The sequence below is a fragment of the Gobio gobio genome (assembly GCF_949357685.1).
Source record: "Gobio gobio genome assembly, chromosome: 8".
NCBI lineage: Eukaryota > Metazoa > Chordata > Actinopteri > Cypriniformes > Gobionidae > Gobio > Gobio gobio.
Window position 1 is genome coordinate 38,627,293 of NC_137114.1, and position 25,205 is coordinate 38,652,497.

A 25,205-nucleotide genomic window follows, 5' to 3' on the forward strand; every position below is an offset into this window, starting at 1 on the left:
AGGAACAGCTGATGCAAACAATCAAATCAATCCTTATGTCTAATTTTAACATAACTATCTACATCCAACAACTTTAGAACATTTCTTAAAACCATAATCTCTATCAAACAGAATGTCTTACTTTCTGAATATTTTTACAAGTATTGTCATTTATGATTCTCATTTATAATAGATTCTCAATCGATTTTTCTTCCTCTGAAATGTGAGCACCTTCAAATACAGATGAACAAAAAAAGTGTATGTACTGTAACAGTAAAAAGGCATGTATTAAACTTTTCATTATGATGATTTAAAGCACATTTTTTTGTTCATTCATTCTTTTTATTCAAATAAAAATTATGCCATCATTTACTCACCCTCATGTTGTTCCTAACCCGTAAGACTTTCGTTTATCTTCAGAATACAAATTATTCATATATTAAGATATTTTTAATAAATCTGAGAGATTTCTGTCTCTCCATTGACAGTACGCAACTACCACTTTGACGCTTCAAAAATTAGATCGTAAAACCAATCTTTGGCTTTGGAGCCAAGAGTACCTCTTCACTCCTTCAAGCCTACAACTGAGTCTTTGTCAAGCCTTCGAGACGAGCAGCTTTCCAGAGGCGTTGGATCTATGGCGCGTTCCAGTGATCGCATACTGCCTGCCTGCTGATCTGCGCAGTGGTCCATCTGACAGCTGGTGTGTGGTCCCTGGGCGCTTCGGCGTCTCTGCGAAGCTTCCTCTCCTAAAAGAGCTTACACGTGGCACATCCTTTTCAGGATGTCTCGCCCGTGTACTTCTGGGTGTGGCCGGTCGTTGACTTCCTTTGATGGGCACAATCTCTGCTTGGTATGCTTGGGCGTTCAGCATGCTCAAGCAGCGTTTGTGGATGAGTCATGTTCCCACTGAGGGAACATGACCATCGCGGTGCTGCGGTCGAGACTTAAGGATCTTCATAATGAAGTGAAAGTCCCCTCAACCACACCCCGATCTACCGTGCCCCCCGTGGCCGGTACTTCGGCTGGTGGTCAGGGTGACCTGAGGGTTACGTTGTGGAACAAAGCCCCGACGCTCATGCCTCGGGCCACACCCCCCTCTAGCGCTCCGCAACCCGTGAGTGTTCAGACTGAAATCGCGGGGCCAGCTCCGGCTCCCTCGCGCTCGGCGTTCGTTTGGAGGATGATGCGATGTCGGTCACCGCATCACAAGGTGGGCTCGAGTCCTCTGAGGATGATGACTCGGCTGTGCTGCCGCCTTCGGGCGAGCCAGCATTGCCCGAGTCGGACCCAGAACTGACAGCCATGCTGTCTCGGGCAGCCGCGAGTTTAGGGTTAGAGTGGAACCCTCCACCCTGTCCCGAACGCTCGCGGCTCGATGATTGGTTTTTGGGAGCCCGCGCTGACTCACGTCAGTCCCCGCCCCCAATACCTTTCTTTCCCGAGCTGCATGAGGAGATTGCCCGGTCCTGGAAGTCCCCGTTGTCTTCCCGTGATCGGTCTACAGTCTCCTCCGCCTTCTCCACCCTTGATGGGGCCGCGGCCAAAGGGTACACTGGGGTCCCCCAGGTTGAACGTTCTGTTGTGATGCAACTGTGTCCTCAGAGCGCTTCAACCTGGCGAGGTGATCCTAAGCACCCCTCTAAGAGCCGTCTTCATCGACATAAACTTAATATCGGCCGACCGCAAAGGCTCAAAGGGAGGCCTCTGCAGAGCACTTAGGACTACTGAGAGGTCCCAAGAGGGAACGAGAGGAGAGCGAGGAGGATTCAGTCTCCTCGCCCCCCTCAGGAACCTGATGATCAGGTCGTGCTGACTTACCTTTTTGTCTCCCAAGAGGTCGTGATGGGCAGATATTGCAGCCACATACACTTTCAGGGTGGAGGGAGACAGCCTTCGCTCCAGCCCCTCTTGGAGAAACTCAAGCACGGACCCAATCGGGCAATTCCAGGGGTCTTCTTGGCGGGAAGAGCACCAGGTGACGAAGAGGTTCCACTTCAACGCATAGAGGTGTCGTGTAGACTCTGCCCTAGCGGAAGTGATGGTGGCGGCCACCGTAGCTGGCAGGCCACTCAAACCTGCCGCGTCCCGTCTAGAAGCCACACGTGGAGCTTCCAGAGCGCTGGACGCGGGTGCCAAAGGGTGCCCCGTCTCTGAGAGAGGAGGTCCGGTCTCAGAGGGATAGGCCAGGGAGGGGCTGTCGCAAGGAGTAGCAGTTCTGAGAACCAGGTCTGGCCGTGCCAATACGGGGCGACCAACATGACCTGCTCCTTGTCCTCCCTGATCTTGCACAGTACTCGTGCGAGAAGGCTCACTGGGGGAAACACATATAAGCGTAGGCCCTGGGGCCAGCTGTGCGCCAGTGCATCCGTGCCGAGCGTGCCCTCGGTCAGGGAATAGAACAGGCTGCAGTGGGAAGAGTCGTGGGAGGCAAACAGATCTACCTGTGCGTCGCCGAACTGTTCCCAAATCAGCTGGACCGTCTGGGGATGGAGTCTCCATTCTCCAGGAAGTGGCTGAATCCGTGAGAGCTCGTCGGCTGCACGGTTCAGGTCTCCCGGGATGTGGATAGCACGAAGGGACCTCAGGTGCTTCTGACTCCATAAAACGAGATGGCGGGCGAGTTAAGACATACGGCGGGAGCGTAGACCGCCCTGGTGGTTGATGTACGCTACAGTGGCCGTGTTGTCTGTCCGGACAAGTACGTGTTGACCCCTCAGCAACGCTCGGAAGCGGTGCAGGGCGAACCGTACTGCCAGCAACTCGAGGCAATTGACATGCAGAAGGCGCTGGGGTCCTGTCCAGGAGCCCGCGGCTGCTTGTCCATTGCACATGGCACCCCAGCCCGTGGAGGAGGCATCCGTTGATACAACAACATGCCTGGAAACTCGTTCTAAGGACACGCCGGCCCGTAGAAAACTGAGGTTCGACCACGGAGTGAGTGTCTGTAAGCAGGCCCGGGTTATTTGGACCCGGAGCGTGCCAGACCGCCATGCCCATCTCGGGACTCGATCACGAAGCCAGTGCTGAAGCGGTCTCATATGTAGCAATCCCAGTGGCGTTACCGCGGCTGCAGATGCCATATGCCCCAGGAGCCTCTGAAAATGTTTCAGTGGAACCGCACTCTTGCTCTCGATTTGACGGAGGCAAGTCAGCAGAGACTGCGCGCGCTCGCTCGTAAGCTGCGCGCACATGGCGACCGAGTCGATCTCCATACCGAGAAAAGAGATCCTCTGCAAGGGGCAGAGTTTGCTCTTCTCCCAGTTGACCCGAAGGCCCAGACAGGCTAAGTGGTGGAGAACCAGATCTCTGTGTTCGCAAACCTGCTCTCGAGAGTGACTCAGTATGAGCCAGTCGTCGAGGTAGTTCAGGATGCGAACCCCGTGCTGCCGTAGGGGCGCAAGGGCTGCCTCGGCAATCTTCGTAAAGACGCGAGGGGACAGAGATAGCCCGAATGGGAGGACCGCGTACTGGTATGCCCGCCCCTCGAAAGCAAACCGTAGGAACGGTCTGTGTCGAGGTAGGATGGAGACATGAAAGTAGGCATCCTACAGGTCGATCGCTGCAAACCAATCGCCGGGACGAACGCATTCGAAAAGGCGTTTCGCTGTCAACATCTTGAACGGAAACCTGTGTAGGTAAGGGTTCAAGATGCGCAGGTCCCGGATTGGCCTCAACCCACCGGTCTTTTTGGGTACAATGAAGTAGGGGCTGTAAAACCCGGACTTCATCTCGGCTGGAGGGACAGGTTCGATCGCACCCTTCGCCAGTAGGGTGGCAACCTCCGCTCGCATGACAGGGGCATTGGCCCCGACCATAGTAAAGCGGACTCCCCGGAAACAGGGAGGAACCTGCGCGAACTGAATCGCTTAGCCGCGCCTGACTGTCTTCGCGACCCAGCGGGACAGCCCTGGAATCTGAAGCCAGGCTCCCAGGAACTGCACCAGCGGGGTCATTCGGACTACAGACGTACCCGGTGTGGGGCAGCGATGCAGCGTTACCGACCCGGACAAGGGAGGCTGTTGGGCGTCCCGGTGTGGGGGTGCGGTTAACGGCTGCGTCCTGACAGAGGAGACCAGGGAAGGACGCACGTTCCACTGGGGTCTGCTCTGCCAGGAGGCTGGTGACAGAGTGGGATGCGAGTGGCGGGACCCGTGGGTGGCGCGCACTGACATCACCGATCTCTGGGGGCTCAGCGATGGGAGTGTTAATTCTTTCTTTGACCAAATTAGGGGTGCTAAAGTTTTCGCTGCGTTCACACCCCTCATCACACTACAGTTGTAAATGTAACATGAAGACACTTCATTTGAAAATTAAATTTTTTAATTAAAATGTGTTTTAACAATGTGATGTTGCATTAGATTATCATGTACAGAAATGATTAAAGACAGTCACACTGTAAATCCGAACAACATATGTGAATCTAAGCTGATTTGACAAAAGATTAGTGAAAAGTTGTGATAAATGATGAAAATCAATCAGTCAATGCACTGATTTAAAATTCAAGATCAAAGCATTTTTTTTATCACATGCCCAAAGTAAACATCATATTCTGTTAAATAATAACCAAGTTGCTGATTGTGACATACATTTATGAGAGTAAAGGGATTTGTGGTTTTTGAAATAACTTTGAATTATAAAAGTGACAAATTGATCGATTCATGTGTCGTTATTTATTTATTTTAATAAGCTATACTATCGCAGGAATAAATTACATTTTAAAACATGTTCAAATAGAAAACAGCTATTTTAAATTATAATAATATTTCACAATATTACAGTTTTTTTACTGTGTGTTTGAGCCTTCTTTTGTGGTCCGTGTGAGAGTAGCACTGTAGGTTCATGTGCAATAACAGTCATGTAAAGTGAAATAAACAGCTGTTGATAGCATCTCTAACATGCTGCCCCATTGTACTGTAATTATGTGTCTTACATGACCTAGCCCAGTTATATAGATATCATGATTCATATCCAATATATGACATTCCATCTGTGTCCTTCAAGTTAATATTTGACTTGATAGGGTTTAAATATAGGGTTGACTTGGTAGGGGTTTGGGAGTTTTTGTTCATCTTAACTCTACAGCTATGGACTCAAGAGCGCTGTTTGTCTTATTATGGATGTTGCTGTCGTCCACCTCCACTGGAATCAAACTAGATGGAAACGGTTATGTTGACATTACCATTGCGATAAGTTCAAAAGTACCACAGGACAACACGCTGATTGATAAAATAAAGGTAAATGTGCTTCTTTTTGTCTTAACAAACTTTTATGTGCACTAATGTTTTTAGTGGCTTTTGTGAAAGATGTTATAGATTGTGTGTTCCAATTGTTTTTTAATCTTAGAAATCTACAGTATGTTACCACATTTTGTTGGCAGTATTTGTGAAATGAATAAATTAAATAATTACTTCTGAATTCACAGAGCAGAGTTTTTTCTTATTTTATCTTTTCACTTTCATTCTGACAGCAAATGGTCACTGAAGGGTCGGTTCATCTTCATCAAGCATTGGATGAAAAGGTTTATTTCAAAGAGGCTACGATACTAGTTCCACCCCACTGGAATAATACAGGTTTTGACAAAGCAAGAACAGAGTCCTTTGAAAAGGTAGAGCATTATTTATGGCATAGAGCATTATATATTGTAAAATATTAATTTCCAGTCATTTCATTCACATATGATGTTGCTGACCCGATCTCTATGTCGAACACAGGCCAAAATAAGAATCGATAATGCTGGTTCAGATGAGCCATACACTCATCAGTACGGTGCATGTGGAGTTGAGGGAGATTACATTCATTTCACACCAAACTTCCTCCTAAAAAATGCTATCGCTCAGCCTTACGGACCAAGAGGTGAACATTATTTATCCTCCTATAACATTTATACGTGTACGTCTGAAAGGCATATTTGTTACGTTTGGTCTATGTTTGAGTTGGTTTTCTGTTGTTTCCCGTGTTTGCATTAGTTTCTATGGTGATTAATTGTTTGATTATTTTATGTGTTTTTCAGTAAAGGGAAAGATGTTTTAGTTTATGTTGTTTAATGTTATGTTGGACATTTAGAGGAGTTTCTGTAATTTTGTGGTTACCATTATTATTCAGAAGAGTGATGTCTGTGTTTAGGCTGTGGGCACTCATATACACACATTTATTGGATGGAATTCCTGCCCTCAATTAAATTAAGTTTGTCCAATGAGTTATATTTGCATTTTGCTTCTAAAAATAAACTTGTTATTTAAAGGTCCCGTTCTTCGTGTTTTTTTGAAGCTTTGATTGTGTTTACAGTGTGCAATATAACATGTGTTCATGTTTCGCGTGTAAAAAAACACAGTATTTTTCACACTATTTACTTATCTGTATACCGCTGTTTCCAGTGTCCTAAAAACGGCTGGTGATTTCCTTGTGCTATAAAGTCCCTCCTTCAGAAACACGTAACGAGTTCTGATTGTGCAAGCGGTTCCTGTGCTGTGATTCGACCACAATTTAGCGCACGTGAAAGCGGTTCCTGTGTTGTAATTTGACAGCAGCTTAGCGCACGTTGGAAAGGTCACGCCTCTTAACGGAGAGATGTATGCGTTCAATAATCTCTACAGCGTCCCTGGGAAAGCCAAACAAAGGAGATTTGACTCCTGGATGAAAATAACAGCGTCTCGATGACATGGCGATAAACACACTCAACACAACAGTTCCTTTTCTCCACGCGACCTTCCGCTTCTCCACGTGGGACAGCAACAAGACCGCGCCCCCTTTTTCGCGTTTCTTTGTGGGCGGAGGTTAGTCTGTTCTACTGCTCTACTGACGTAATTAAAGAAGGAAGTACCAGGATGTAGTCCAAGCCAGCCGTTCGCTGTAGGCTTTGAAAGGGAACTTCTGTTCAATAAAATATCTCGCTTGGCATTGAACTTTGAGCTTTATAATTTTACAGGTATTATTTATGCTCTAACAGCAACATTACACACTAACTAAAGTTTGAACAATGGAATCGCGAAGAAGGGGACCTTTAATAGTTTTCCACTTGGTAGAGCAAATAGTTAATTTGATAAGTTAAATTAAATCGATAAATGTATTCACCTAACATAAACTTTTATAAATTTAACATAACATTATTAATTAAACTGCACACATAAATATTATGTAACAGTGACACAATAAAATGGTTTGTATTTACTCAAAGAAATTTTGTCCGTGAATTTCTTTTGTTCATATAACAAAATTGTTATTTGTAAAAATGACTCCATATACAGTAGTTGCGTGGAACCACTTGACGCTGCTTTTTTGAGTAAATTCAACAAATAATTTTTTTGAGTGCGCGCCGCTAAAAGCCAAGCCACTTTCATGGTACCTAAAACCCAGGATTAGCGCAATCTAAACTGAAACTTACCTGGCTAGCCAGCGAAACTGCCTTCATGGTACAGGCTGCTGCTTTCTGGAATACCCCCCGGTTTGTTTTACAGTTTTCACTTAGTTTGTTTGTTTATTTGCAGGAAGGGTCTTGGTTCATGAATGGGCTCATCTGAGATGGGGCGTATATAATGAATACAGTGAAACAAAGCCATTCTACATCTCTAATGGCCAGGTTGAAGCTACAAGGTGTCAAACTGTTAATAAAAATATAAATATTTTTAAAATGTCCTTGATATTAAATGTATATTTTTTGCTTGTTTGTAGGTGTAGCAAAAGCATTAAGGGAGGCATTTTTAATCTTACTGATTATGGAGCTTTTAAACAATGCAGCACTGATCCACAAACTTCACTACCTACCAAGGGGTGCACGTTTTTTCCAAACAGCTCTCAAAACACAGACGGCTCCATAATGTACCAACCAAGCCATGATTCTGTAAGTACAGATTTTGCATGTTTCCACACGTTCCAGACAATTATTTTAGTAATTTATTAAACGTACAATACACAGTACAGTTAATCACCTCATTACTTCCCTTTGTTTGTCACATGGGTAACACTTTACAATAACAGTACATGAATAATCATGTATTAATACATGAATTAATAGTTTATTAAACATGAACTCATGATAAGTGAAGATATGAACTAATCATGAACAAATGAGGAGCTATCATGAACTAAGACAGGAGTCATAAGGATTCATGCATGAATAACAGCACAGCAGCATTAAAGGGGCTATATGCAACTTTTTCCCCAAAATAAACGTAACAATAGCCTTTTTATTTTACCATTTATGACTCAAACATCTCCTGATGAGCATACTGACACCTTGTCCGCTCACAGTGGGTGCACCTATAAGCCTGTATCCTATTTTTCCTATTTTCTGGCGGGTCGTTTTTTCCCGCGCTGTCTGCGGATGTGACGTCACCACTGCTGCGAGAGCGAGCCGAAAATAAGAGCAGTTCTGTTTTTTGGCCACAGGTGTCAGTCGCGAGTTTAAATTTCAGAAAAACGCATATAGCCCCTTTAATACATGTTAGTACATGTTTGATAATTAATGCATTAATTAACATGTATGGTTAAACTAAATCAAACAGGCTCCTTAAGAATAAATAAGAAGTACTCTGACTTTGAATTAAACATGTGATTTAATACTGTCATAATTTAAACTGTAATAGCCTATTATAATCTGCCATCTGCAGCTTTGATTTTTAGCCATTTTTGTGAGCCATTAATTACACACATTTGTCTAATCAAACGTGGAAAATAGACTAATAACTATCACTAATCATTTTAATTTGATATAAACCGTTTTCAGATTTTTATAGTTAAATTATTCTACACACAGCTAGTTTTCTTCCCGGAACTACAGTATGTAGGGTTTGTTTCTGGTGGGATACTCATTAGTGGTGCTCTCGGTGCTCCTAATGCGTTAGCAGTGTTCCTTCGGTATTGCTGGCATTTTCATCAAATAATATATGTTGACTGCTTTGGTTAACTGAAATAATAATTTAAGACATGTTTGTATGATTGTTGTATTGGGATATTTCTGGAGGTGTGTACTTTAATAACTGTATTTTTTAATTAACTTATATGCTTCGATTAGCATTAGCCGGTGGAAGCGCCCTGTTTTACATGTAAACATGCCTTATGTGGGTCTTTACAGGTATGTTTGAAAGTGAAAAAGTGAGTGAAGTGGCGTGTGGCCAAGTATGGTGACCCATACTTGGAATTTGTGCTCTGCATTTAACCCATCCAAGTGCACACACACAGTAGTGAACACACACACCAGGAGCAGTGGGCAGCCATATTGCCAGGGCGCCCGGGGAGCAGTTGGGGGTTCGGTGCCTTGCTCAAGGGTCTCACCTCAGTCATGGTATTGAGGGTGGAGGAGGGCGCTGGTTATTCACTCCCCCCACCGACAATTCCTGCCGGACCTGAGACTCGAACGCGCAACCTTCCGGTTACAAGTCCGACTTTCTAACCGGCCACAACTGCCACAACTGTTTGGGCTTTCTTTTAAGTCCATATATGTTTAATTATATAAATATAAATAAAAGAACTAGCCTACAAATACTTATTATCTTTGTTTTTTTGTACCAAGGGTGTAAAGGAATAAGGATTCTTAGTGTATATGTTTATTCATTTTGTAATGAATGAATTGTTAGTGCATCATTGTGTCATGACTTTACTTCAGGGGGCACGGCATTACTATACCATGGTTAACTTACCATACACTAACATCAACTAATGGCTTGTTACTGTATGACTATGTCATGACTTTACTTGAGGGGGCACATCATGATTAATTAATTATTAACTAACCATACACTAACATCAACTCATGGCTTGTTAATGCATCATTGTGTCATGACTTTACTTGAGGGGGCACATCATGATTAATTCACTGTTAACTACTTATCAAATTCAGCTCATGATTTATCATAAACTTACTATCAAATACACATGTAACTATAACTAGTATTCAGCCCAGTTAAGAGAATGGAGGTACAGTATCATCACGGCCTGTGTCTGGGTGGAGAGAGAACTGTACGGATCCCAGCAGACGATCCCTCACTTCCTGACTTTACTGCATGCTTCCTGTTTGGTTATTTTTTGGGAACTGATTTCTCAGGAACTGTTATAAGTCACAGTAGGTTTAGTTTGATGGGAAAGAGAATATCACAAAACAGACTGAGACCTTTTGAGATAAAATATAGCAGATTTAGTATTTTCTATGTTTGATAAGGGTGATCAGTGAAAGTAATGAAAAACTATTCCTGTGGCTTTCAGTAATATTTATGATGAAGCTTCTGATAAAAAATTGTTTAAATTATGACAATAATACATTTTAAGGTGTATTTCAAAGTCAAAATATTTGTTATTCATTCTTAGAAAGCCTGTTTGATTTAGTTTACCCATACATGTTAATTAATGCATTAATTATCAAACATGTAAAAACATGTATTAATGCTGCTGTTATTCATGCATGAATCCTTATGACTCCTGTCTTAGTTTATGATAGCTCTTCATTTGTTCATGATTAGTTCATATATTCACTAATCATGAGTTCATGTTGAATTAACTATTAATTCATGTATTAATATATGATTATTCATGTACTGTTATTGTAAAGTGTTACGGTAACATGTATACATTTTCTTTGTTCTGTCACATGTTCTTCCTTGTTTGAGATGGTGTTTGGTTGTGTTTATTAAATATTAATCCAATTCATTCTTCATTGTGCGCTTTGTTAACTCAACCATTCCGTAACACACGTACCATTTGCAAAATATAAAGTTTGGGTAACACTTTACAATAAGGTTCATTAGTTAACATGAACTGATAATGAACCACTTAAAAAGCATTTATTTATCTTTGTTTATGTTAATTTCGACATTTACTAATGTATTATTAAAATCTTGCTAACATTAGTTAACCTATTTGTGTCTGAATGGTTTCATGCACATAGTCATGTTAATAGTGTCCTATGTGAACATGTTCTGCATTTATTTTCCCCAGGTTTTAGTTTTTTTTCTTGAAAATCGTATTTGAATGTGCGGCAACTATAGTTGCCGGTGGGCAAATATGTTATATGCACCCCTTCGATGTCAAATTGGACTAGGATGAGAACATTGGGCATCTAACTCAAAATAACTGCTTTCAACAGATCAATCTTTATTCACAAACAAATTTATTATGTATAAAAGTCGAAGAACATTCGATCCAAACTCAAAAAAGCTGCATCTATCTTATAATCTGTTGAATATGAAAATACAACAAACAACAAATATCTTAAAAAAAGTGGTGAACATAGTGCAGAACAAAGTGCAGCCATTGAGTTGCCCTAACAGGGCATTGTGTATCAAAACATTAAATGAAAATAAATTAATATAATGACGAAAAAATTACATCTATATAACAAAAATAAATAAATAAATAAATAGTCCCATAGTATTCAATGGCTGACTGTAGTAGGTGATTTCATATAATAATGTAAATGTAAACTCATTACTTGTCTACATTTTCACATTATAATGGAATCATAAGCTACTAGTCATAAAAAGAATTAGGGTCATTGACTGATTAGATTGAAATGCATCCATTCCAAATTGGATGAAGGGTCCTCAATATTTTGGCCCTTACAAGACATAATATCATAAAATATTATATTTTTCCCTATCGAATTAAGGTCTTGTGTACAGTAGAGATGTCAGTTAAAGGGTTAAGTTGTGTTTTAGGTGGGATATTATGAAAGCAAAAAGCACTAAAGACCAAAAATCTTGATTTATTAACCTGTTAACACAGTATATCCCATTTCCCCCATTATATTGTACTTACAAGTAATTTGCCCACCGGCAACTATAGTTGCTGCTTGGACTTTTGACTAAGTATACAAAAAACTATAGATCTCTTGTAAGAATTGTTTTGTTTGGATGATTCTAGAGACCTTCACGATTATGTAGATGTATGTCAACAAAAAAATATTATTAGTAACATGAAAATAACCTTTCTTTGGGAGGGTTTGCTTTCGTTATGCTTCCTGGAAGTAGGGGTAGGAAGTTGGCAGTCTCATGTGACAGGAAGGAAGTTAATACCTTTTTTTTCTCTTGAAATCTTTTATTTGGTTGTTTTCTTGTGTGTCATTGAGATATAAAACACAGATACTATCTAGAAAAATACTTACAAAAGGAAAATGACAACTATACACTGCAGCAACTATAGTTGCCGGTGGGCTTTGCACTGTAAACTAACATGAACAAACCATGAACAGCTGGATTTTTATGAACTAACGTTAACAAATATTAATTAATGCTGAACAGAGGCGTTGTCCATGGTTAGTTCATGTTAACTAATGCATTAACTAATGTTAACTAATACAACCTTATTGTAAAGTGTTACCAAAGTTTGAATTACAAGAAGCTAATATTCAGTTTTAGTTAACAGGCATTATTTTGAGATATAAAGTTGAAATTCAGTGATCTGAAGACATAAAGATAATTAAGCTCTCTTTTGTATTGAACTGAGTGTTTCGGTGACATTTTTTTTTTTAGGTGATCACATTTTGTCAAGCAAGCGAACACAATTATGAAGCCCCAAACTTGCAGAATGAAAAGTGTGGCAACAAGCCAACGTGGACCGTGATATTTGAGGATTCTGTGGATAAAGACAAGCTTAATTCTCTAAAACCAATGGCGTCCTCTCCACCAGCACCAACTTTCAAAGTTGTGCAACGAATGCAACGGGTTGTTTGTCTCATCCTTGATGTCTCAGGAAGCATGTCAACAGTATGCAAACATAAAAAAACTTAACTTCATTTGAAACAATAGTGCCTGCATTATTTTATCCTTTACACTGATGAACACATTCCAATGAAATGACTTCATTTTTCTAGGACTCCAGAATCATTCGACAACAGCAGGCTGCCACACATTTACTGCGGACCGTCATTGAGGATCATGCCAGTGTTGGAATTGTGTCCTTTAGTACTGATGCTAATACTCTCAGCCCCTTGACTACTATTGACAACGAGTCCACAAGAGAGAAGCTCATCAAATTGTTGCCAAAAACACCAGGTGGATCAACAAACATGTGTAAAGGCCTCAATCTAGGCTTACAGGTACCATATTAATTGTTCATTTTATGTTTACAATATGTGAAGTGTATAAATAGTTTATTCTAGGCAAATGCTCTCTATTTTCTAACCATCAGGTACTAGCACAAGACGGGGATGCATTAGGAGATGAAATCATTTTCCTGACAGATGGCGAGGCAACGGACAACATTGGTGATTGTAGTCTGAAGGCAATAGCCAGTGGTGCCATTATACACACAGTAGCTTTAGGTCCCAATGCAGCTAAAGCACTGGAGGATATGGCGGAAAAAACTGGTAAGTAAAAAAAAAATAAGTATCTATATCTAAATCAAAATACATCTGTGCCAGTTACGTATGTGATGCAAAATTGTTTCATGGTGAAAATAGGGGGGAAATTCATCGTATCCAATGATGTGTTCACCTCAAACCAGTTAATGGATGCATTTGCTTCATTTACATTATCAACTGGAGATTACACAAATGAACCAGTTCAGGTTTGGCAACTGATCGCCCATTGTCCATGATACAATTAATACTTTGAAAGTGTCAACACAATTGAGTATTTTAATGTTTCGTTTTTTGTATCACTCTTTTAGCTAGAAAGTGTCGGAAAAAAAACATCAGACTGGTTCAATGGAACAGTATCAGTGGATCAGACTGTTGGGAACAAAACCAGCTTTGTAATAATCTATGAAAAAAGTTTTCCTAGCATTTCCATACAGTCACCGAGTGGCTCAACCTACAATCAGACACAAATGAGTCATGATATACCCATGAAAACAGTCACCTTTAAAGTTCCAGGAACTGCAGAGGTATGACAACTTTTATGAACCAGTTATTACTTTTATAGTTCAGACCATAAAGTTTAAACATGTATGCTAAACATGAAATATTATAACACAATAAAAGACATCTGGGCCAAGAGTTTTAGATAATGTTATTAAAATATGATCAACAACAACTTCAGACCAAGACTTATGATTCAGCAAATACACTTACAGCAAACCATTATTTTTCTCCATGTGTTTAGCCTGGGGACTGGAAATACAATATACAAAGTCCAACACTTCAGTCTCTGACTATAACAGTAACGAGTCAAGCGGCGCATGCTGATGTTCCTCCTATCATAGTCAAAACCCGCATGAACCAGCAGTTCAGTGACGGCACTACACCCATGGTAGTGTTTGCTGAGGTCAGTCAGAATTACAGGCCTGTAAGAAATGCTGAAGTGGTGGCTATGCTGGAGACTGACTCTGGGTCCACAGAAACATTACAACTCCTGGACAATGGAGCAGGTAAATTATCCATTATTCTTGTTCCAAGTGTGCACTCAACTTAATATAAATAAATAAGGTACATTTCCAAATTATATAACTCGGAGATCCTTTTTTTTTTTTCAGGAGCTGATGCTTTTCAAAATGATGGCATCTATTCTAGATATTTCACAAAGTTTGAAAAAGGGAGAAGCAGCTTGAAAGTAAGAGTGAAGAATCAAGATGGACAAGCCAGCTTTACTCTCCCAAAAAAGAGTGGTGCCCCATACGTACCTGGATATGTGGTAAACGGTAAACCATGGGTCATTTTGAAAATACATTTAAAGGGGCTATATGCAACTTTTTCCCCAAAATAAACTTAACAATAGCCTTTTTATTTTACCATTTATGACTCAAACATCTCCTGATGAGCATACTGACACCTTGTCCGCTCACAGTGGGTGCACCTATAAGCCTGTATCCTATTTTTCCTATTTTCTGGCGGGTCGTTTTTTCCTGCGCTGTCTGCGGATGTGACGTCACCACCGCTGCGAGAGCGAGCAGAAAATAAGAGCAGTTCTGTTTTTTGGCCACAGGTGTCAGTCGCGAGTTTAAATTTCAGAAAAACGCATATAGCCCCTTTAAACTTGAATCACATCTGAAAAGAAAAACTTGCATTCAGACAAACAGCACAATTGCAAGTGATATTACTGTTATACAGCAGTTAAAAAAAAGAGTTAATATATTACATTTTTATGTAATTTTTGCCAGCAACAACAGTTGAAAGCGAAGCCAAAGCAGAATGGTTTGTAAAGTCACTTGTTTTGCCTTTGAATGAATCAGTTCTTAAAACAAATTCATTCCAAACAACCGAAAGTGCCCTGCGAAGTGGACTTCACAGGCTATTCCACTATCTTAAGTGAGTCTTTGTTCCAAAAAGGAGGGTGTAGTCTACATGTTCAGTTCGAAGGGCACTGCAAATGAAGATTATAAAGGTTACATCAATACTTCACTAGAAGTGGAAAACTAAATGCACCCACCAGTAATTACGCATCACTCCAGCACTTTGAAGTTTGTATAAAATAAAAAATAAAGGGTTTCACAGACAGGGCTCAGATTAAGCCATGTCTTAGTTCAATTAGGGAATTTAAGTAGCTTTTATAAATGTGCCTTAGAAGAAGAAAAAAACATTACTTGTGTGCTTCTTGAGACTAAACAATGGCACTGACATATTTTAAGATATTATAAGATAAGATGCAATTTGCTTTCAGTTGAAATAGCTCAAACATGCATTTTAGTCTGGGACTAGCTTAAGCCTCGTCTGTGAAACCGGGGGGAATAGTTGAGGCTCTTATTGTGTTTCATTCGTGTAACGTGGTTTGTACGCAGCTGTTCACGGGTATAAAGTGTGTAAGACACAAAAATCACAATGCAACTATCATGATTTCGATCAAGACATATCCATACAAGTAAATGACATTATCATTATCAACCAACTGATATTTATCACATTCAAGTATGACAATTTATATTAATTAAATCAATAAAGCATTTTTACAAATACACATGGATATATTATATACACATATAGGCTATATTACACGAACGTATGGTAATTTATATTATAATATTTACAGAAGTATTATTAGGCCATCCTACCTCAAACTGTAGTCTATGTTTGATGGTGTTGCATTTAGTCAAGTGAAGTGATCTTCAACAGGTGCTCAGTAAATAGAGAGCAGCAGTGTTGGGGTAACGCATTACAATTAACTTGAGTTATGTAATCCGATTACTTTTTTCAAGTAACTAGTAAAGTAACTACTAGAAAAAAATCCTACTTCCCACTTCTGAAGTCGTGATTACTAGCTCATCGCATTCAAAGTTTGACTTGAGAGGGCATTCATGTCCTATTTTTTTAAACATTTACATTTACAATAATTCCGATAGCACATGAAGGCAAAAGAAGTGCAGAGGCGTTCTAGACTAGCAGGCATTTACTCATCTGATTTGCACAAAAAAGATTCAATCTTCCTCAAAATTCATAAAATCAATTAAATGCAAAATCAGTATACTACACAAACCTCCAATAACTAAATATGTTAAATAAAGCAAATATTTTTATGCATTTAATCTCACTTTATTGACCAATGTACTGACCTTCGATGCTTCAGTTAAACCATAAGCAAAAATGACTTTCTCCTGCATATACTGTACACGCGTGAATTTGCATTTCCTTTCCTATTATTATTATTTTATTATTTAAATTTTGGTGTGAAAGGGTAATTTGCCCAAAAATAGAACTTTTTTTGTTATTAAAAGAAAACAAGCCCAGCCCAGGTGAGACAAAGTAATGCAAAGTAATGTAATGCATTACTTTTCTTAAAAAGTAACTAAGTAACGCAATATTGCAATGCATTACTTTCCTAAGTAACTTTCCTCAACACTGGAGAGCAATGAACACTGACTCAAAGTTTAGTTCCAGAATGAATGATTGTTTTCAACAATGATTCAGTTACTCACTCATAAAGACATTTGTATCTATGTAACCTGCAGATAGAGTCAGTCAATGAATTCATGCACAAACTGGAACTAAGAATATAAATGTCAATATAATTAGCTACACAGCTGCTTGAAGAAAAACTGACAGAATCAAGCAGATTCACGCGGTTCCTCTAATTTCAGGTACGGTGGTGCTGAACCCTCCAAAGCCTCCAGTTTCTGAAGAACCACTTGAGGTTGGAAGCTTTAGCAGAACAGCCACTGGAGAGAGTTTTGAGGTGGCTTTTACAGGCACAACACCACCAAATTTCCCTCCTAACCAAATCACAGATCTGATCGCTGAGATCCAGGAGAACTCTGTGCTTCTCAGCTGGACGGCTCCTGGTGAAGACCTCGACCAAGGGACAGGTAAAGCATAAAGTTACTATACCAGAATTTAAAATACAAGGTTTTCATTTCTTTAACTTTTTCACTGACAACATAAAGTAGGTTTCACATTTAGATAATGAAATAATATAAATTGCATGTCTTTTCCTTTAAGCTAAATCCTATGAGATCAGGTGGAGCTATGACCTTCAAATGCTTCGTGAAAGCTTCAGCAATGGTCATGCATTCAACACAGCCGCTGTCTCACCGCTGGTGGCTGGATCAGCTGAAAAGCATTCATTCAATCTCAGTTTCACAATCCAAAATGGCAGCACACTCTTTTTTGCTATTCAGTCTGAGGACAAAGAAAAAGAAAAATCTGAAAGCTCCAACATTGCTCAAGCTTCAAAGATGATCCAAGCTTCCCCTGATCCAAAACCCCCCGGAAAATCAAACCCAGGCTTGAATTGGACAGTTATTGTAGTTTCTGTGTGTGTGGTAACTATGGTCATATGCTTTGTCGTTGCTGTAACCAGATGGGCAGTGAGACACAGAAAATACGTTATTTAAAGCAACAACTGATGCAAACAATCAAATCAATCCTTATGTCTAATTTGAACATAACTATCTACATCCAACAACTTTAGAACATTTCTTAAAACAACAATCTCTATCTGTCAGGACTCCTGGGTGATCGTGTGTGTCTGTATGTATTTCTTACCTGTTGGTGTTGGTTCCACACGGGTTCACTGGCCCCTCCCACTCGTTTCGCTAATTGTTCACCTGTCGTGTCTCATCAGTTATTCTCTTTTTATAGCACATTGTCCTGTCTCTCGTCGCGTGCTCATTGTCTTGGTTGGTCTCAGTCACTCTGTCAGTCCAGTCGGAGGTTCTTGTTTCTGTTTCTCTCTTCAGCGATTCTCAGGTTCGGTCGCAGGCATCTGGAGGCTTGTCAATGCCCGGAATTCAGACGCCTGTGGATGTACGAGAACTTACCTCGAGAGAACTCTGCCCTGCCTTTCCGGTGTGACTGGTGCGCTTCGTTTTTAGGCGAGATCCAGTGTCATCCAGGTTCCCACGAACTGCTTTCTCTGCCGGGCGCTGTTTCGCCTTCTATCCAGTGCTTGGGTCTTTTCGTCAGTCTTCTGTCGTGTGAGGATTTCTCTCCGGTTACCCACCAGAGTGGATAACGTCGATGGACGCCACGTGTGGTCTGTCTGCAGGGGACTGTGACTTTTTCTAGAGCTCTCTTTATCCTTCTAATAAACATTGTGAACTTGCATTTGACTCCGAGACTCATTGTGACAGAATGAGCACGCCAATGATGGAGTCAGCGAGTTCGGATTCGGTGTACGCCACACTTCATCAACAGACAGCGGTCATTGAACAGCATTCATCTCTGTTGAGTGTAGCTGCCAGAGATTTCCGTGCCCTGTCAGAACAATTTACGGAGCTCAGTACCCGGGTGGACCAGATTATTTCCCCGGTCGGAGGGCGTTTCCCTTCTGCACCTGTTGAAAATGCACCTGCAGACCGTGAGCCACACGCGGCGACACCTCCATCCTTCGACGGCGACCCCAACACCTGCCGGGCCTTCCTGCAGCAGTGTTCCCTTGTCTTCGCCCTTCAGCCACGGCTTTTCGCTGCTTCAACGTCAAGGGTGGCATATGTTTTGACACTTCTCGCCGGAAGGGCGAGACAGTGGGGAATGGCCGTATGGGGGGCCAAGGCTCCATGCACGACTTCATTTGAGGCTCTCGAGACGGAGATGCTGAATTTATTTGATCGGTCGCTTCATGGGGATATGGCAGCCGCCGAGCTGGTAAGGCTACTGCAACGAACCTCTTCCGTCACAGATTATGCCATCGCGTTCAAGACGCTAGCCATCACCAGCGGCTGGAATGAAGCTGCACTACGGGCTCAATTCCTCGAGGGTCTTAATCCTGCCATTCAGGACGAGATCGCTGCACGGGATCCTCCAACATCTCTAGAGACGGCGATCGACCTGGTGTTGAGAGTCGCGACCTGCCACCGTCAACGAGACATCCGCCGGTCGTTTCGTCATCTCGCCATCTCTGAGCCGAACGAATTCACCGCTCCTTCTTCTCTCCAGCCGGAGGAGCCTATGCAACTGGGCAAGCTCCGCCTTACCGCCACTGAAAGACATCGTCGTCTGTCCTGTGGGTTATGCTTGTATTGCGGTAAGGCGGGGCATATCGCCGCTGCGTGCCCGGTAAAAGGGTACTGCCCGCCGATGACTTCGGGAGTTTCGGTGGGCGTGTCATCAGTAAAGTATCCCATAAGCTGCACCACACTTCCTGTAACCATTAATTATAAACAGTCTTTTCAGTCACAGGCGTTGCTGGATTCTGGTGCGGAGGCAAGTTTTCTGGATGCCGGTTTGGCCGAATCGTGGGATATTCCTTTTATTCCTCTGTCTTCATCTCTCTCCGCCTGGACTTTAAAGGGACAGCACATGGCTGTTATCACCCATCGCACACCCCCTGTGAGTCTGTTCGTCTCTGGCAATCATCGTGAGGAGATCGAATTCTTTTTATTAGAACAGTCTCAATTGCCGGTCATCTTAGGGCATGACTTGCTGACCAAACATAATCCTCACGTTGATTGGCAGAACAGTGTTGTGTTATCTTGGAAGTCTTCGTGTCATGTTTCATGTCTCGGTCCTGCTTCTTCTCCTGTTGTGTGTTCTACTTTTCAGGTTCCGGTTGTTGATCTCTCGTGAGTTCCGGCGGAGTACTCTGATCTGTATCGGGTGTTCAGTAGGGCCCGGGCGGCTTCCCTGCCTCCTCACCGGTCATATGATGACGAGATCCACCTTCTCTCAGACACTTCTCCACCTAAGGGTCGCATATTTTCCCTATCTAAACCAGAGAGAGAGGCTATGGATAAGTACATTAATGAATCTCTTAATGCCGGTCTCATTCGCCGCTCCTCATCTCCAGCGGGCGCTGGATTTTTCTTTGTCAAAAAGAAGGACGGGTCTCTTCGTCCGTGCATTGATTATAGAGGGCTGAATGACATTACTGTTAAGAATAAGCACCCCTTGCCTTTAATGTCGTCAGCGTTCGAGTTATTACAGGGAGCGCACGTGTTTACCAAGTTAGATCTGCGCAACGTTTATCACTTGGTACGTATCAAAGAGGGCGATGAGTGGAAGACAGCTTTTAATACACCATCAGGGCACTGGGAATACTGCGTTCTTCCGTTCGGCCTTTGTAACGCACCGGCTGTCTTCCAAACCATGGTCAATGAAGTGCTGGGTGACATGATTAACAAATTTGTCTTTGTGTATCTGGATGACATTCTCATCTTTTCTCCCTCAATGCAGATACACACCCAGCATGTTCACCAGGTTTTACAACGGCTGTTAGAGACAGTGGCGGCTCCAGATATTTTCTGTTGCAGGTGCTATGGGGATGCTCAACACTTAAGAGAAGGTGCTTTGAATTTTGCGGCGTCATTATGGCATTATGGAGTCGCATTGGACCACCCTGGTATAAATTAATGCGTACACGCCCGCATTAACTATATTCGTTCCGCAACTATATGCATATATATATATATATATATATATATATATATATATATATATAATTATAATAGGCCTAAGTATTCAAAGCAAGGGCTATAGATACAACATACATAAGCCTGCCAATGTAAACCTCTGAAAATATTATTTCACACAATTATGTCACAGTCGAGCCCAACGGAGCAGCAACAGAAACGCTTCGGCCTAAAATGCTCAGATCACGAAATCACACAGCCAGTTACCAACACACTAGTCTGACCTAGGGTTGCCACCTTTAGTGTAAAGAACTCTTTAGAGCCTATTTGGTGAACTTTAAAGGGATAGTTCACCCAAAATGAAAATTCTGTCATCATTTACTCGCCCTCATGATGTCCAAACCTGTATGAGTTTCTTTGTTCTGCTGAACACAAAAGAAGATATTTAGAAGAAAGTTTGTACTCAGGCTGCTTTGGGGGCACCATTGACTTCCATAGTAGTCTCCCTGTGTGTTCAACATAACAAAGAAATGTATACATGTTTGGAACAACTTGAGGGTGAGTAAATGATGACAGAATTTTCATTTTTGGGTGAACTGTCCCTTTAAGCAGCCATTCTGAACCAGTAATCACTTTTTTGAATTTCAAAAATGTTTATTTTTTTAATTAAATTATGACTATATTATCATGTAATTATTTGTCCCATTTTTATCTAAATATTTTTTAAATGTCATAAACTTTATATGACAGGATTATTTATTATGTATGATTAATATAGCCTAGCTAAATTATAAATTAATAATAACATTTATTAGGCTATAATCTATTAATTACCCTATCAAAAAAATTAATAATTCTGTCTGCCAAGCTCTGATAATGTATGGAATATTATATTATATATTATCCATTAAAAAAAACTATAGGCATATTATACCTTTAGAAGCAGGGAGGTGTGTGTCACATAGACCGGTCTGTCACCGCTGCTGCTTTAAGTCAGTCAGTCTGAGACACTGAAATGCTTCTCATAAAGTGTGCAGTTGGCCTGAAGTTCATCCTGAGTTACTGGACAGACCCATTGATACCTTTTTGATATTCATCTCTATATCTGGAGATCCTCTTGCGTTCAAACGGTGGACGCGACGCAAGCTCGACATGTTTTTAAAAAAACGCGCAAGTTTACAGGCACACGGCACAGCACATGTTCTCGAGACTCCGCCGCTATGGCAACAAAGCAGCTAAAACGCAATCACGCACAAATGAGCTCCTGTACTACTTATTGTGAAATTGATTTCTTTATATTTGCTATCAGTATTCTCCACACTGCAAAATCTGTATGTTAATTGAACTATGTGTGGACCTATGTAAAATATGGGACAATTTGCATCCCGTATTGGTTTTATACGGGACGCGTCATTTTCCTTGTAAATACGGGACAATTCCGTATTTTACGGGACGGGTGGCAACCCCAGTTAGCATCCTCAATGGAAACCGCTGCCGCCGATTCTCCGTCTTCAAGTTCATCCCCATTTCATCATTGTTCCTGAGGCTCTGTGACGACGAGTGTTGTGTCTGCACCTTCACAGTCTCGCTTCTCGTTTCAGGATGTGATTTAGAACGTGGACGTTTAGGGAGCAAAAAACGATCCATTTTGGTGTAACGTTATTTTACTTTGCTAAAACTCGCTATCAAAAACAAGCTGAAATTAGTTAAGGTCAGAGGTTCGCGGGCGCCGAGCCCATTGGCCAAAGAAGATCACCTGTTTGGGCCTCATGTTATTTTAAACTAAAATATATATAATTTTAAATTATTATTTAATTCCTATTTTAAAAACATGAAAAAGAATATTCAAACATGACATTAAAATATAAATATAAAAAAATTACAGACATTTCTTGGGGGTGCTGGGCAGGTGCTATGGCTATTATAGGGGGAGCTGCAGCACCACCTAGCCCCCCCCTGGCGCCGCCACTGGTTAGAGAATCAGCTCTTTGTTAAGGCGGAGAAGTGCGAGTTCCATAAGAAGTCGGTTTCGTTTCTGGGTTTCGTCATAGCCGAGGGAGAGATTCGCCCCGATCCCGCTAAAGTTGAAGAGCACTCGTAAAGAGCTTCAGCGATTTCTGGGTTTCACCAACTTTTATCGGCGTTTCATCAGAAACTTTGGTCAGATCGCTAAACCTCTTACCGCTCTTACTTCCTCTAAAGTGTGTTTCCGTTGGAATACTGAAGCTCAGGAGGCCTTTGATGAATTAAAGTCCTGTTTCATCTCTGCACCTGTTCTTTCTATTCCCGATGCGGCTAAACAATTTATAGTGGAGGTGGATGCATCTGATATCGGGGTAGGCGCCGTTTTATCTCAGCGATCCTCTGTTGACGGGAAAGTGCATCCGTGCGCTTTTTTTTCTCTCATCGGTTAAACCCAGCGGAGCGAAATTATGACATAGGTAATCGGGAGCTGCTGGCGGTTAGACTCGCTCTGGGTGAGTGGCGTCACTGGTTGGAGGGAACCTCAGAACCTTTTCTGGTCTAGACGGATCATAAGAATTTGGAATATATCCGTTCAGCCAGAAGATTAACATCTAGACAGGCTCGCTGGGCACTTTTCTTTGAGCGTTTTAACTTCACCCTCTCATACCGGCCAGGGTCTAAAAACACTAAACCTGACGCTCTCTCCCGTCTGTTCCAGGGATCCGGGTCGGAGTGGACGAAACCATTCTCCCGGAGGGGAGGGTGGTCGGTGCCCTCGTGTGGGGAATCGAACAGCGGGTGAGAGAGGCCGGCCGAGAGGGGGAAGTTCCGGAGGGGTGTCCGGCGGGTCGTCTATGGGTTCCTGAGCGTTTACGTTCTGATGTCATCCGGTGGGGTCACGAATCCATGTTTGTCGGCCATCCAGGAATTCGGAGAACGTTGGCTGCCATCCGTCAACGTTTTTGGTGGTCTTCTATGGCTTCGGACGTCAGACAGTTCGTATTAGCCTGTTCAGTCTGTGCTTGTAATAAAGCATCTAATCAACCTCCCGCTGGTCTGCTTAAATCTTTGCCCGTGCCCTCCCGCCCCTGGTCTCATATAGCCCTTGATTTTGTCACCGGCTTACCGGCATCTAATGGTAACACTGTCGTATTGACTGTGGTGGATCGTTTTTCTAAAGCGGTTCATTTTATTCCCCTGCCTAAACTTCCTTCTGCCAAGGAGATGGCTCAGGTTTTGATCAATCACGTCTTTCGGTTACACGGTATTCCGACTGATGTAGTGTCAGATAGGGGTCCTCAGTTCATCTCTGGTTTTTGGCAGGAGTTTTGTAGACAGATCGGCGCTACAGCATCCGCAGACCAATGGGCAATGCGAACGGGCTAATCAGGATCTCAGTCGAACGCTTCGCTGTCTTTCGTCTAAATATCCGAATTCTTGGTGCCAACAGCTTCCTTGGGTCGAGTATTCTCAGAATTCTCTTCCCGTCGCATCCACTAATTTGTCTCCGTTCGAATTATCTGTCGGATATCAACCTCCCCTTTTCCCATCACAGGAGCCCGACGCAGCGGTTCCGTCTGCTTTAGCTTTCGTGCGCAGGTGCAGACGCACTTGGAGGAAAGCTAAATCACTCTTATTACAAAACTCCAGACAAACCAAAGCTGGTTCGTCACCGTCACCGGCGACCTCCACCCCGTTATGTGTGTGGACAAAAGGTATGGCTTTCCACCGAGGATCTGCCTCTCCGTGAGCCTTCTCGTAAGCTGGCTCCTCGTTTCATTGGGCCATACAGTATATCTAAGGTCATTAATCTGGTAGCGGTCAAGCTTAAGTTACCTCCTATTCTTGGTCGGGTTCACCCAGTTTTTCATGTATCCAGGGTTAAACCTGTGATTTTTGCCCGGAACAATCCCCCTGTCTCTGACCCTAAACCCCCCGCCCCTCGTCTAGTGGATGGTGCTCCTGCCTATACTGTTAGGAGATTACTAGATTCTCGTCGCAGGGGCAGAGGTTTTCAGTATTTAGTGGACTGGGAGGGTTACGGTCCGGAGGAGAGGTCCTGGGTTCCGGCCCGGGATATACTGGACCCTGGTCTGATCGAGGATCTCCGTCGGCGACAGGGTGAGTCTCCTTCATGCCCGTCCGGTGCCGGTCATGGGGGGGGATACTGTCAGGACTCCTGGGTGATCGTGTGTGTGTGTATGTATTTCTTACCTGTTGGTGGTGGTTCCTCATGGGTTCACTGGCCCCTCCCACTCGTTTCGCTAATTGTTCACCTGTCGTGTCTCATCAGTTATTCTCTTTTTATAGCACATTGTCCTGACTCTCGTCACGTGCTCATTGTCTCGGTTGGTCTCAGTCACTCTGTCAGTCCAGTCGGAGGTTCTTGTTTCTGTTTCTCTCTTCAGCGATTCTCAGGTTCGGTCGCAGGCATCTGGAGGCTTATCAATGCCCGGAATTCAGACGCCTGTGGATGTACGAGAACTGTCCTCGAGAGAACTCTGCCCTGCCTTTCCGGTGTGACTGGTGCGCTTCGTTTTTAGGCAAGATCCAGTCTCATCCAGGTTCCCACGAACTGCTTTCTCTGCCGGGCGCTGTTTCGCCTTCTATCCAGT

General features: G+C 42.4%; 1 protein-coding gene across 1 annotated transcript; it reads left to right on the top strand.

Moving 5' to 3' along the window:
- Nucleotides 1–5,066: 5,066 nt before the first annotated feature.
- On the top strand, nt 5,067–25,113 carry LOC307130378 (calcium-activated chloride channel regulator 3A-1-like; the record flags this gene model as incomplete). Its single annotated transcript, XM_079823342.1, has 17 exons — nt 5,067–5,216; nt 5,450–5,587; nt 5,694–5,835; nt 7,467–7,572; nt 7,651–7,819; nt 12,441–12,671; nt 12,782–13,006; nt 13,099–13,276; nt 13,370–13,476; nt 13,579–13,794; nt 14,013–14,277; nt 14,383–14,547; nt 16,918–17,142; nt 17,276–17,643; nt 18,344–19,634; nt 23,309–23,388; nt 24,901–25,113. The coding sequence occupies 17 exons, from the start codon at nt 5,067–5,069 to the stop codon at nt 25,111–25,113; spliced, it is 4,269 nt and encodes a 1,422-aa protein (XP_079679468.1).
- Between the last annotated feature and the right edge of the window lie 92 nt (nt 25,114–25,205).